Source organism: Mycotypha africana (genome assembly GCF_025528875.1).
Source record: "Mycotypha africana strain NRRL 2978 chromosome Unknown BDF20scaffold_10, whole genome shotgun sequence".
In the NCBI taxonomy this organism is placed as follows: domain Eukaryota; kingdom Fungi; phylum Mucoromycota; class Mucoromycetes; order Mucorales; family Mycotyphaceae; genus Mycotypha; species Mycotypha africana.
Window position 1 is genome coordinate 89,869 of NW_026515734.1, and position 12,843 is coordinate 102,711.

At 38.2% G+C, this 12,843-nt stretch overlaps 5 protein-coding genes across 5 annotated transcripts; 1 reads left to right on the forward strand and 4 right to left on the reverse strand.

Annotated features, from left to right (window-relative positions):
- The first annotated feature begins 640 nt into the window (after window positions 1-640).
- On the forward strand, window positions 641-3,992 carry BDF20DRAFT_888488 (P-loop containing nucleoside triphosphate hydrolase protein). Its single transcript, XM_053082077.1, has 8 exons — window positions 641-689; window positions 762-824; window positions 902-1,154; window positions 1,252-1,974; window positions 2,069-2,179; window positions 2,247-2,853; window positions 2,928-3,383; window positions 3,459-3,992. Exons 1-8 carry the CDS (start codon window positions 668-670, stop codon window positions 3,717-3,719), a joined length of 2,496 nt encoding a protein of 831 aa, XP_052932611.1. The 5' UTR covers window positions 641-667; the 3' UTR covers window positions 3,720-3,992.
- Window positions 3,993-6,007: 2,015 nt separating this feature from the next.
- Window positions 6,008-7,148, reverse strand: BDF20DRAFT_838356 (kinase phosphorylation protein-domain-containing protein; the record flags this gene model as incomplete). The annotated part of the gene is made up of 4 exons (XM_053079150.1): window positions 6,008-6,111; window positions 6,170-6,735; window positions 6,801-6,915; window positions 7,010-7,148. 4 exons carry the CDS (start codon window positions 7,146-7,148, stop codon window positions 6,008-6,010), a joined length of 924 nt encoding a protein of 307 aa, XP_052932612.1.
- A 231-nt stretch (window positions 7,149-7,379) lies between these two features.
- Window positions 7,380-9,081, reverse strand: BDF20DRAFT_979523 (thiamine diphosphate-binding protein). The gene is made up of 5 exons (XM_053085107.1): window positions 8,883-9,081; window positions 8,666-8,804; window positions 8,297-8,577; window positions 8,075-8,230; window positions 7,380-7,989 (listed from the first exon to the last, which is right to left on the reverse strand). The coding sequence occupies exons 1-5, from the start codon at window positions 8,925-8,927 to the stop codon at window positions 7,441-7,443; spliced, it is 1,170 nt and encodes a 389-aa protein (XP_052932613.1). The 5' UTR covers window positions 8,928-9,081; the 3' UTR covers window positions 7,380-7,440.
- Window positions 9,082-9,148: 67 nt separating this feature from the next.
- BDF20DRAFT_94937 (uncharacterized protein) lies at window positions 9,149-11,612 on the reverse strand. The gene has a single exon (XM_053084864.1). The coding sequence runs from the start codon at window positions 11,438-11,440 to the stop codon at window positions 9,203-9,205; it is 2,238 nt and encodes a 745-aa protein (XP_052932614.1). The 5' UTR covers window positions 11,441-11,612; the 3' UTR covers window positions 9,149-9,202.
- Window positions 11,613-12,013: 401 nt separating this feature from the next.
- BDF20DRAFT_826411 (uncharacterized protein) lies at window positions 12,014-12,554 on the reverse strand (the record flags this gene model as incomplete). The annotated part of the gene is made up of 2 exons (XM_053078072.1): window positions 12,014-12,246; window positions 12,425-12,554. 2 exons carry the CDS (start codon window positions 12,552-12,554, stop codon window positions 12,014-12,016), a joined length of 363 nt encoding a protein of 120 aa, XP_052932615.1.
- Between the last annotated feature and the right edge of the window lie 289 nt (window positions 12,555-12,843).

Here is a 12,843-nt window from a genome sequence, read left to right on the forward strand (position 1 = left end):
CTGAGCGTATTGATAGTAATTATGAAACTTTTTTGGATCAGTGCTTAGCTGTAACACAATTAACTTCTTGTTCGCATGAACAAATCAATCTGGAGACTACTCGTTCATGCATTTAAAAATGTTCACTTGAAAAAAAGTATTTACGGAAATATAAGGTACTGCATCTAGAGTAATGCTATAGGGATAATTTGTAATCTGTCTGTACATAATCATCCGCGAAAGAAAAGCTTGATTCAATCCGGACTTAAAACGTTCATTTGTAACACAATATTGCTGGCATTTTAGATTGCTATGAGTTCTTTTATTTACTGTACTTCTGAATTTCATTTTACTTTTCGAATAAAGGAAAACATCCATCTCTATCAGACAAATATTGTAGAATATCAACGTATCAACGGTAGCATTTATCTGATCTAGAAAGCTGACCATGTACATCGTAAAGGAGAGAAGTATCACATCTGTTGCATTGTCTAACCTATTGCTATTTTTATTATATTTTGTTTTTTGTTTAATGCATCGCATCCTTTTGTTCATTTTGCCCCGCATAAATCTGTCTTTGCTGCTGCGGATTTTCAAAAGCCATAATCAGTTGTAGAAAAAATGCGCCGTAGTTCGAATACTTGGATAATGCACCTTCCTCTGTTGCCTTTCTTTTTTTGATTAGATTATGAGTAAAAGGAGGTTTGATGGTAACGATAGCCGCGTGATGGTGCTTTTTTATAACAATGCTGTGATTATGTAAACTGAACGTTTTGAACAAGATACTGTTAGTGACGATGAGGACGATGTTCAATTAGATGCTGACCTTCAGTCAAAATTATATGGTGAATTACGATTGTTTGTTGTTTATGCTTGGCATCAAAGCCATAGTTCTAATAAAAATATATTGAATAATTTTCAGTACCCAAAAACGCAAACCTCGAAGTGAAAGCATTAAAACCAGCCAATGAAACCATCGATGAATCACTTAAGTCAGATTATCTTTCACACATTTTCGGTCGTGAAGATTATACCTACCTTCCATTGAAACAAGATCATGCTTCACGACCATTGTGGATCAGTCCCGAAGATGGTCATATTATTTTAGAGGGCTTCTCGCCTATTGCTGAACAAGCACAAGATTTTTTAGTGGCTATCAGTGAACCTGTCAGTCGGTAAATAACTATTTGGGTTATTATAGCGCAACGTTTTGCTTTTTGGAAAAAAAATTGTAGTCTCTGACATAGAATCTGTCTATTCATAACATGATAGTCCTGCGCACATTCACGAATATAAATTAACACCGTACTCATTATACGCCGCTGTATCTGTGGGTTTGGAAACCGAGGATATTATTGAAGTACTAAATCGTTTGAGCAAAGTGCCTGTTCCTGATTCCATCATTCAGTTTATTCGTCAATGTACTCTATCATACGGCAAAGTCAAGTTGGTGTTGAAACACAATCGATATTTTGTTGAATCTTCTCATCCAGAAACTCTGCAAATGCTTTTAAAGGATCCTGTCATTAGTGTAGGTCGAATTGTTAGAGATGAAAATGATCAAGTCATTAGTGCTCCTCCTGGGTCTGCGGCACTTTTGGTCAATCAGAAACCAACAGGAAAGGATTTGATGATTCCAGGAGTGAAGCCACCAGCAAAACCAAATGAAGGCGAGAACATAGACAAGCCAAAGGAACTCACTGCAGAAGAAATAGAACGTAAAAAGGAGGAGGAGAAATATTTTGGAGCCGTTGTCGGCATTGATAAAGAGGATGAAGAAGACGATATCGGCGGCGAACAGGTGCATGCATTCGAAATTGCTGCTGAACATGTGGAGAATATTAAGAAGAGATGTAATGATATTGATTATCCAATGTTGGAGGAATATGATTTCCGTAATGATACAGTAAATGCCAATCTTGAAATCGACTTGAAACCTACTACTACCATTCGTCCTTATCAAGAAAAGAGTTTGTCAAAGATGTTTGGTAATGGGTAAATAATCCTTTATACTTTTTCACTTTCTTTGGAAAAAAAAATACCTCAATAGATTTTTATATTAACCTTCGTTCTGTATAAATACTTGTAGACGCGCACGTTCCGGTATCATTGTGCTGCCTTGTGGTGCTGGTAAGACACTTGTTGGTATTACTGCTGCTTGTACAATCAAAAAGAGTTGTCTTGTCTTATGTACTTCATCGTATGTAATCAAAAGTATTTTGGTTTTACCCCTATAAACTAACATATTCTTATGTATCAACACTTAGTGTATCTGTTATGCAGTGGAAGCAGCAATTTCTGCAGTGGAGTAGTATTAAGGAAAACCAAGTTGCTGTGTTTACATCTGATTGCAAAGAAAAGTTTCTTGGCGCATCTGGTATTGTCATTTCAACATATTCAATGGTAGCCAACAAGCGTAAGCGTTCATATGACGCTCAAAAGATGATGGATTTTCTTGAATCAAGAGAGTGGGGCTTTTTGCTTTTAGATGAAGTGCACGTTGTGCCTGCCAATATGTTCCGTACTGTTGTTACTACTATTGCCGCTCACGCCAAATTAGGATTGACAGCTACTCTAGTTCGCGAAGATGAAAAGATTGATGATTTGAATTTCTTAATTGGTCCCAAACTTTATGAAGCTAATTGGATGGATCTAGCGAGCCGTGGACATATTGCTAATGTACAGTGTGCAGAAGTATGGTGTCCTATGACTCCCGAATTTTATAAGGAATATTTGTACGAAAATTCTCGAAAACGTGCACTACTTTATGTCATGAATCCAAAAAAGTTTCAAGCTTGTCAATACCTCATCGGTTATCATGAAAGACGAGGTGACAAAATCATTGTTTTCTCGGACAATGTTTACGCACTTATTGTAAGGAATTACCATTATTTCTTTCTATAGAAAGAGCTATTTTGTTCGTATTTGCTCATATTTACTTTGTTTAGGAATATGCGAAAAAATTGGGGAAACCGTACATTTACGGTGGTACTGGTCAGCAAGAAAGAATGCGTATTTTACAGAATTTCCAATATAACCCTCTCGTGAATACAATTTTCTTATCGAAAGTCGGTGATACCAGTATTGATTTACCGGAGGCTACCTGCCTGATTCAAATATCATCTCATTATGGTTCGAGACGTCAAGAGGCACAGAGACTTGGTCGTATTTTGAGAGCCAAAAGACGTAATGATGAAGGCTTCAATGCATTCTTCTACTCATTAGTGTCTCGTGACACTCAAGAAATGTACTACTCTACAAAGCGTCAACAATTCTTGATTGATCAAGGCTATGCTTTCAAAGTTATCACTAACCTCGAAGGGATGGAGAGTGATCCAAACCTTGTATTTAGAACCCATCAAGAACAGATGGATCTGTTGAAGGCTGTATTGCTAACGAACGATGTGAGTATTTCTTGTGTTCTCCATGATATTGCAATCGTTTAAATTAACAGAGTATTTCTGCTTCACTATTATTAGAACGACTTGAGAGATGAAGAGCTAGTAAATGTTGATGACGTTACTAAGATTACTGATAAAAAGATTGCTGCGAAAAACCGCGCTACAGGGCTCGTTAAAAGACAGACTACTACCTCCAAAACTTTGGCTGGTGGTGATAATATGGCTTATATCGAATATAATCGTAATGCAGAAGGACAGTTCACTGGTCGCAGTCGGAAAAATGCTGCTCCCGCTAAAGAACACCATGCTCTTTTCAAGAAATATATGGGTAGAAAATAGATATCATATTGTTCTTTACTTCACTATGTATGCAAAAATGCTGGATTTACGTTCCAGGCAATTTATTTTCTTTTATTTTTTTTTTTTATTTTTTGCACAATATCTCGCTTTTGTTTAGAAATTAATCTGCATATATAATGGTGATCTAGTGAACAAGTATTATAAAAGATATTGTCAAACAGTTTTATTTTGAATGGATGCTTTATTGCATCATTTTTGAACAACAAGGCTTTAGAATAAGATGAATTGTTAAAGGGGGCATATGAATTTCTAATTGTCTCTGCTAACTATTTATTATCAGATGTTGGTTTCGCTTTTTTTATACTTTTTTAATCCTTGTGTGTAGCTGTCTTTGTTATTAAAAGACTCATAAACCTTTTTGAGTTCCTTGCTGAGCATCACCTTATGTTGGTTGAAGAGTTCAGCAGTTTCTTTCCAGGTCGCGGGAAAAAGATCTGTTTTATCAGATTTTTTGCCAGTGATAAAATCAATGTAACTTTCCTAAACTGTTTAGATAAAGTGTTAAAGAATAATGCTACAACCAACTTATTATCATTGACTTCCGTAAGCTTGTCAAAGAGATAGGATAATCAATCAAAGTCACTAATTTCAGGTCCTGATGAATTATAAACTCTTAGGCCACTATCTTGGTATACACTTGTATATAACCTTTATTAAATGCAATATAGATACACCGTGGTAAATTTTATTCTCTACCTGAGTATATGTACTCGAGTATTGTAGTTGTTATCTCCTCGAACGCCTCACCAAAAACACATACCGATAAACGCGCACAATTTATAAATACCTATACTGAATGACGGTGGACCCTTGACGCATCTTCTTTGTCACACCAAATTGTGAAAGACTGGCCTTGCTTATTTGCTAGCCAGAGCAATTGTGTTCTCCAAAGAGAACATGCTGCCGAAAAAAATATCAAAAGATCTTTGCTTGTATTGCGTTGATTGTAATAACTTTCATCATTCGCCGTTGGCAGTTACGCGGCCATGACGCATGAAAAAAAAATAAAAATGAGTGAACGCCGCCTTGCCTAAGGTTATGACTATACAAATAGATCAGTTTCTCACCCCCTATACGAGTAATTAGTTTTGTTATCAAGCTCCTCCTCGTCTCCTTCCATTGTTGACTGTGACGCCTCTTCCTGGGTTTCTTCTATTGTCAACTGCAGCATCGAATCCACGGTTTCAATTCCAGTTTCTGCTGATGGAGTCTCTGTGTACTCGGGAGGCGCTTCTAAAATTACAGCACCAGAACATTCAATCCAGAAATCCATGTGTGAGAAGGAACTTTCCTTCCCTCCCCCAATCTATCAGTGTCCAGAAGTATGAACTATCTTTTCGTAAAATGTTCTGGTACTGCGGTTTTAGAACGACCTCCTCAATATAGGATAACGGATTACAGGCTGCGGCATCTTTGCCAATTCAAAACGGCGTTTGTTGTCTTGTGTCAGGGGCAAACACACCTTGGATATAGGTTAGGCGAAGGAGCAGTGTAGCATGTACAAACCCTTTCCGCGTCTTACCTCTTGCAATGACAATGAAAAGGAGCAAAAATATCTAACACATAGTTTAGATACATATTAGTAACAGAACGATGGCTGTATGTCAATAAAATGGCTAATGCAGCAATCTACTTCTGGTATGATCGACCGAAAAGGAAGTATTGCAAAACGCAGTAAAACGGGGATGTTTGGGATTATTTTTATGAAAACAATACAAAACAGTAATACACATTTCTCAAACAGCAACCGCTATATTGATGTCTACATCCAGGACTGTCGGGAAGTATTCTTTCCATGTTGTAGCTGAACGGACGAAACCAATTTATAGACGAATACATAGCACTAAGTATAAATTAAATGCCGTCGAGAAGTAGTAAAACTATAGCTTTTTATAGGCTACTAATATAATTAAAAGCAGTGCCTTGGTATAATATCATTCGATCGAAGGATACTATCTACCGATGTTATATGCTATGAAACATAAAAACCTAAGAATTTACTCATTCTTTATGCCGATATAGCTTATCGTATAGCTTGTGTGCGATGAATATCAAACCTATTAGAGTTGCTACACCTTGAAAGATTGCAAATATACAGATATAACACCTAATGAAAAAGGTGTCTGCATCCTACTGAAACTTATTTTTACTGGCTTGCCACATTCCAGAGTACGAGAACAGCTTAAAAGTTTGATATTTGGTAAGCTATCAATTTTATTTCTTCGAAAGCGCCGCTCTTCTACTATATGGAGAGAGAGATCGTTCCTTTATTGGAGAAGGTGAACGCAAAGGCGATCGGCTGCGGCTGTATGAATGGCGTCGTCGTTGTCTCTCTCGATCGGTTTGATGTGGACTGGGGGATCTGTTGTATCTATTTCGTTTACTATGATATCTATCATGTTTGCTACTATATCTGTCTTCCCTTGTACTATGACTAAAATGATGATGTCGTGAATCGTAGTCATCATATCTATCAGGATTTCTTTCCCTTCGATGGCCGTCACTGGTCTCCCTACTATGGCTTCTATCCCTTTCATGATGGCGATGATAGGATCTTCTCCTGCTATTACTGTCAGTTTTCCCATCAACGTCACTGTCATCACTATCTTTATGGTGACGATGACTACGGTGTTTTTTTGATTTCCTTTTTGCACTTTTGTCTTTATGATGCTTCTTTGATTTTCTATCTTTCTCTTTCTTTGAAGACTCCATATTTTCTTCGCTATTGGCTCTAAAAGAAGGTTGTTCTACTCTGTCTGCTGCATAGGAAGGGTGTTGATGATAGCTGTTGTCGCCAGAAGAGCGACTCATCACTTCCACATCTCCTGCCATTGCTTGTTGTGTCATAGGTACTCTTTTACCATAGCCAAGACCTTTTTCAGTCGTATCTACTCGTCGTTCATCATCATCGGATTCATCATCGTTTTTATTGAGAGCATGCTTTAAATCGTCCTCTGTTACATTACTTTCCAACTTTTTTTTCTTTCGCACACCACTAGTGTATGATGCTTGGGTTAATCAACGGTGCTTCATAAGGGATACTCGTGTTAGCAAACTTACAGTGCAATAGCCATTGCTTCAGCTTCAGCTTCTTTTATTTTGGCAATTTCCGATTTCTGTGCCTTTGTTTGAGTGTCGTCTTTTTTATCCTTTGCATACCAAGTAAGATCCTTGCCTAATTCCACCATTCATTCATAACGCATTATTTAGGTTTAAAGAAAAAAGAAAAAAAAAGCTCCTATATAACCTTTCAAACTTTTTCTTCATACCTTGCTGCCAACGACCCACTGGAGCCATAAGTGAGTGACCAAGATAATATTCTCGGTATTTATCATCTTTTACATCTTCCCATTTAAACTGAGTGAAGCCGAAAAGTAACGAGTAAGTGATCGAGCTTTTTTCCCTCATGTCGACTTTAATTAGAATAGTCGTTTTCTTTATACCTGATCTCTACCTCCACGGGTGCCTTTAAAATTCAGCGTAAAAAAAGATACGAATTAGCTACCCATGACCCAGCTGGGTACTCAAAGACTTGTGCAATCCACTTTACCTCCTCTCGTTGGGTGGAACATACTGTTACGATATTAAACAAATAAAAGAAAGGAAAACGGAGATAATTGAAAACAGAAAAGTGAAGATGGACTTGTACAAATTGAAAGGCAATGATCCCGCCAATCAAATCTATTTATTCTGGGTTTTGTCAATAATTCATGACGTTTTTAATAGCATCAAAACATCTTATCATACTAGGTATGTAGAATTTTTCATAAACCAGCGGGAAGGGTGTATCCCAACCACACACTCTTTGTATCGGCGCCTCCAAATTCAAAAAACAATGCTCCATTACTGTAGAAGCAATTTCTGCTCCTACACCGCCTGATTTGGGTGCTTCATGTGATATCACCAGTCTTCCTGTCTTCTTTACAGATTCAACAACTGTATCCACATCCCATGGTAAGATGGTGCGTAAGTCGATCAGTTCACAGCTAAGCCCGGGCATCTTTTTCTCTGCAAGCTGAATCGCGTTTTCCAAAGTATATATCTGGGATCCGTAGCCAACGATGGTTACATCCGTTCCCTTTTTTATAACCTCAGCTTTTCCTAAAGGAAGCTCGTAGTCTGCTACAGGCACTTCTTCCACAGCAGCACGGTAAAGTATTTTGGGTTCGAAAAAGATGACAGGATTGCGATCTCGAATAGAAGCTAATAAGAGGCCTTTTGCTTGAATCGGGCCTCGTGGTGTCACTAACTAAAGAAGAATGAAATCGGGGGCATCGTGAGAAAAATAAACAAAAAATGGGATGTTTGGGTAGGTTTGACAGAAACCATGATACCTTTAATCCGGGACAATGACTGAAGAAAGCTTCAGGGCTTTGTGAATGATAGAGAGCGCCATGACCCACTGCAGAGCAAGGTGTACGAATGGTTAATCCTCCAACGTTGAATAAGTTCCCTGATCTATATCTGTATTTAGCTGCTTCGTTGACGATCTACAGCGAACAGGGTCAGATAGGCTATGTACAATAAGGAAAAGCACATGTATAAACTGCCCATACCTGGTCAAAAGCTGGGAATATATAATCTGCAAATTGTATTTCGGCGATGGCAGTGTGTCCTACTGATGCCATACCTATTGCAAATCCTGCGATGCCTTGCTCTGTGAGAGGTGCATTGAATACGCGTTCTCGACCAAATTTCTCCGCCAAACCAGTCGTTGTTCTGAACACACCGCCAAAGGAGACATCCTCGCCAAAGACCACAGCTTTATCGTCCGTAGTCAAAGCAATGGACATGGCGTCATTGACAGCTTGGAATAAGTTCATCTTTTTCGTCTCACCTTAAAAGTTAGATACTTTACTTTTTAATATGCACACACGTTCCTACTTTTTAAAAATAGAAAATTGAATGAAAACCTATTTACTTACTGCTGAAAGTACTCAGTTGCGCTAGTTCAGGTGATCGAAAGACTTCTTCAGAATTCTTTTTGAGCAAAAATGAATGTGCTACACCTTGTTGGATACCATCATTTACAGAAGGAGTTGCAGCAGCATACGTTCTTTTCAACTATAAAATGGAGTAGAGTGTTCTTTGAGCAATCCGTAGTTCAATTTCCGATTGCCATCCTAGTTGTTTCATTCTTACAATCAATGGTAGTGCTTTACGTGTTGTATGTTTGAAGGAAAGCATGTGTTGTGTGCGAGTAAGGAACAGTAGGAAAAGAAAGGCAAAAGAAAAAAGTAAGGGAATAGAAGACTTTTTGGTTTAAAATGAGAGAGACAATGACAGGTTTTGATCGTGGGAACAAATTATCGCTACTGCTGATGCTGTTGCTGTTGCTGATGCTGCTACTGCTGCTGCTGCTGCTGTTGTATATGACGTTTCTACCCCAAAAAAAAAAAAAGATAAAATCATCCCAAAAGGACAAAGACCCTTTTTTCTTTTTTTTTTTTTTCTTTTTTATTTTACACTGTTAAATCGTTGAATTCAAGCTTATCCACAGATTTACAAACTAGTAAAACTGCTCCAAATTGAATGTCTTTTTCCCAAAACTGTTTTTCTGTATACGTTTTACGTCTTTGAGCATTCCTGGCCGCTTTCCATTTCTTATCGGTCATTTCAAAATTGGCAATCATGGCTGCTTCTTCTGTATTTAGTCTTCTTAATTGTTTATTAAGCGCTTCAGTAGAAATCGGTAACTGCTGGTGATCAGAATGAGTATTATTTTTATCTGTCATGGTATCTGTAGTATGCTTGGTAGTGGTGGTGGTGGTGGTGGTGTTGTTTTTGTGAATGTTCGGCTTATATACATGGTAAAATCGCCACATTTCAGGTGCCGATATACTTTTTCTATGGTGTGGTGAAGGGTCGCTTGTAGAGGCATCCAGCTGTTCTTTGTCTTTCACGCTCTTCTCCCTTTCTATCTCCTTTTTTCGTGCAGTCTGTAATCTTTTACTCTGCTTCTCATACCTCATCGACTCAAAGAGCGACAAAAGCGTCATGTTGGCTTCACATTTTGCCTTGGGTCCACCCGGGTTAAGATGTAACTGACTTAATTTAATATGTTTAAATCGATGCTCCGGCATACGTATCACTATAAACGATGTTTTACGTGCTTTTTCTTGCACACAGTTCGTGATCCACAACTCGTTTAGTTTTGAGCAATCGTGCGCCAAGTAATCGATTAATCGGTCGCCTAAATAGACATGCTTCATCTTTAAACTCTTGAGTGGATTGCTGCTGCCCTGTGGAGGAGGGTTGCCTGCTATGTCTATGCTACTATGACGGTCACTTATCGTTACCAACGCATTGGACAAGCTCACGTTTTGTAAAACTTTACAGTTATCTAATAAAAGGTCTAGTCGCAATCCATGCCGTAAGGGTATATCACACTCCAAATTCAATTCAGTAAGATTCTGACAGAATCTCAAACTTTTAAACAAATGTGTATCGGTTTTTTTGCCTGTCCATGAGAATTGGATGTGTGTTTTGGATAAAAGTCCAGTCACTGTCGTAGCTGTTTTAAATGAAGAAGCAGGGTCGATCGTAGCCCACCACGCTGCATCAATCATTTCAATAGCAACACACTTTTGACATGGATGTTGCTGGTAATGCACATGATCGCACTTGCGTAACTCTGAAATTTCATGAAAGAACGCATCATAAGCAAAGGGAAATACAGATGTATTCATCCTTCGAAAACGTACTGTTTTCAAATGAGTGCATAGTTGAGCAAATCCCATGAAGGCATCCATACACGTTTCATACACTTCCACTGTCACGTCGTCTTGATAAAACCAATCCAATGTCAAATGTAAATCGAGTACTTCGATGCGGTAGAATGCTAAACTGAGTAACGTGATCATTCGCCAATCTTTGACATGCACGTCCGACAAGGTGAGGGACAAAGTCGATGTGAATAACGGCAGCATGGTAATGGAGTTGATATCGTCGTCTTCTAAAGGAAGAGTCACGTTGACCAAGGTGAAATCCTTCAACGAATTGAGTTGTGCTCCGATCGACATGATTGTTTTTACATTGAGCTCACACGCACTGTTATTACCTGTGATGACGAGTTTCTCTACACGAGGCACGCGATGCCAAAAGGATGTTGTCAGATTCTCTTTGATCAAAAATTCGGTGACTTGACCGCTCAACGATAAATAAGTCAATTGAGATAGGAATGCCCTGTCTGCGCTCATGGATTTGGTGGTCAACATTGTACTGTTGCTTTGGTCTTGTTCCACGTCCTGTTGTTGAGTACTACAATAAAATAAAGGCTGAAAGATGGCTTTTCTATTGAGTTCTGGTAATTGCTGAAGAGATGAAAGCCGTGACAAGCCAACAGGGTAGCGCATATACTTCCATAGTTGTGGATCAAAATCCAATATGCGCAAGTTGTGAAAATAAGTCGCAAAGCTCTCTAATTCATGACGACTGAATCCTACTCGATGTTTCGTAGTTTTATTGTATGAAAACCGTAACTCTTTAACAAGCGTACCTAATGAATCGTCCATTTCTGAAGAAGCCTTAATGGTTTGATAAAATAAGCGAAATTGATGGCGAGAGTGGATTTCGACGGTGGTGTACAACAGATCTAAGAAAATGGAGTACCACTCATAACATACAAGAGCACACGCTGCTTGGTCGGCTTTACTTAGATAACCCCCCACATCTTTGAGCAATTCCGGTGAAAAGTACATTGTCGGGTTGTGATGGTTGTTGATGTGTCTTTCAGAAGGCGTGGATCGAGTGTAAGAGAGAAAGAGAGAGAAAAGAGGTTTGGTATATAGGAGGGTTTGAAACTCTTTTGTTATCTCTATGGAACTGTAGGACGAGTATCTAAAGAGTCGGAAGGGGATGAGGACTATACAGGTAAAGGGAGCGGGGTTGGGTGGTGGGTTAAAGAAAAGCTATGATACAAAAGTTGAATGGAGAAAAAAAAAAAAAGTTTTGTTACGCTCACCCTCCTTTCATGATAAGAGTCTAGCAAAATGAAAAAATTTTGACTCAGCTTTAAAAGTAGAGAGAATTAGCTACAGGGATTTATGCATTTGTTGGAACTGAGATATAGTACTGTATATGTTAAGCATTCCAATAACCCGTTCACTGAGACACCCTATGCAAATCAATACAAAGTTGAAAGGCTGCTATCTCAGTCATATAATCTCAATCTATGCATACAATTTCTATTCGTGTTTTTTACTCTACAAAAAGGATCCGCAATAGGATCATCCTACATAAAGTTATCATCAGAAAACTACACAAAATCTCTATTATCCACGGTTTTTCTGTGCCATCAATCGCCCTCCAATGGCTCCTCCAGTTGCTGCGCCATAAAAAACGATGCCTGCTCTGGCTAACAATTCAAACCCTAATTTCAAGGTTACTATACGTATATTGCTGTTGGCGGGTGCTTTCGCGAAAAACAATCTATGTCGAGTAGCTTGTGGAAAGGTTAATTTGCCCAAAAGACCTGCTGACAACAGTGAACATCCTAAGGCAAATACTGTAGATGTTGGGAGCTTTTCATTCGATTGCACTATGTAAATTATTGATGAAAGAGCCGATAAGTTGTCAATGCTTTCAGTACTGTTGTAGACATTCCGTACCCTCTGATTTATGTTGTATATCACCACCAGCTGTTGTTGTTGTTGTTGTTGTTGTTGTTGTTATACGAGGTAGACTTGGGGCGGCGTTGTTGCTATTGGCTGATTGTGTGATTCGATAGACACGATCGTCAACTGCATCAAACACTTTTGACCAGGTGAAATAACCAATAGGAGCACCTAAAAGAATAGGAAGGAATAAAGCCATTGTTTACAATAATTGATAAAGAAAAAGTGTAAAAAGAAGGCTTTTGGCATTTACCCCACAATTACGTAATTTGAAATTATTTTTAATTTTTTTTTTTTTGTTAGAAGCATGATAGAACTTTTTTATTGCCAATTAAGGTATCTACAAATTGCAAGAAAGACGTCAAATTCTTCAAATAAATAGAACTACAAGAAATTATATGTATGTAAATAGAGATACAGTGGAAATGATATCAAAAAGGGATATGTTATATGAATTGATGATGAACGGTAAAGAGCATGTAAAGAAG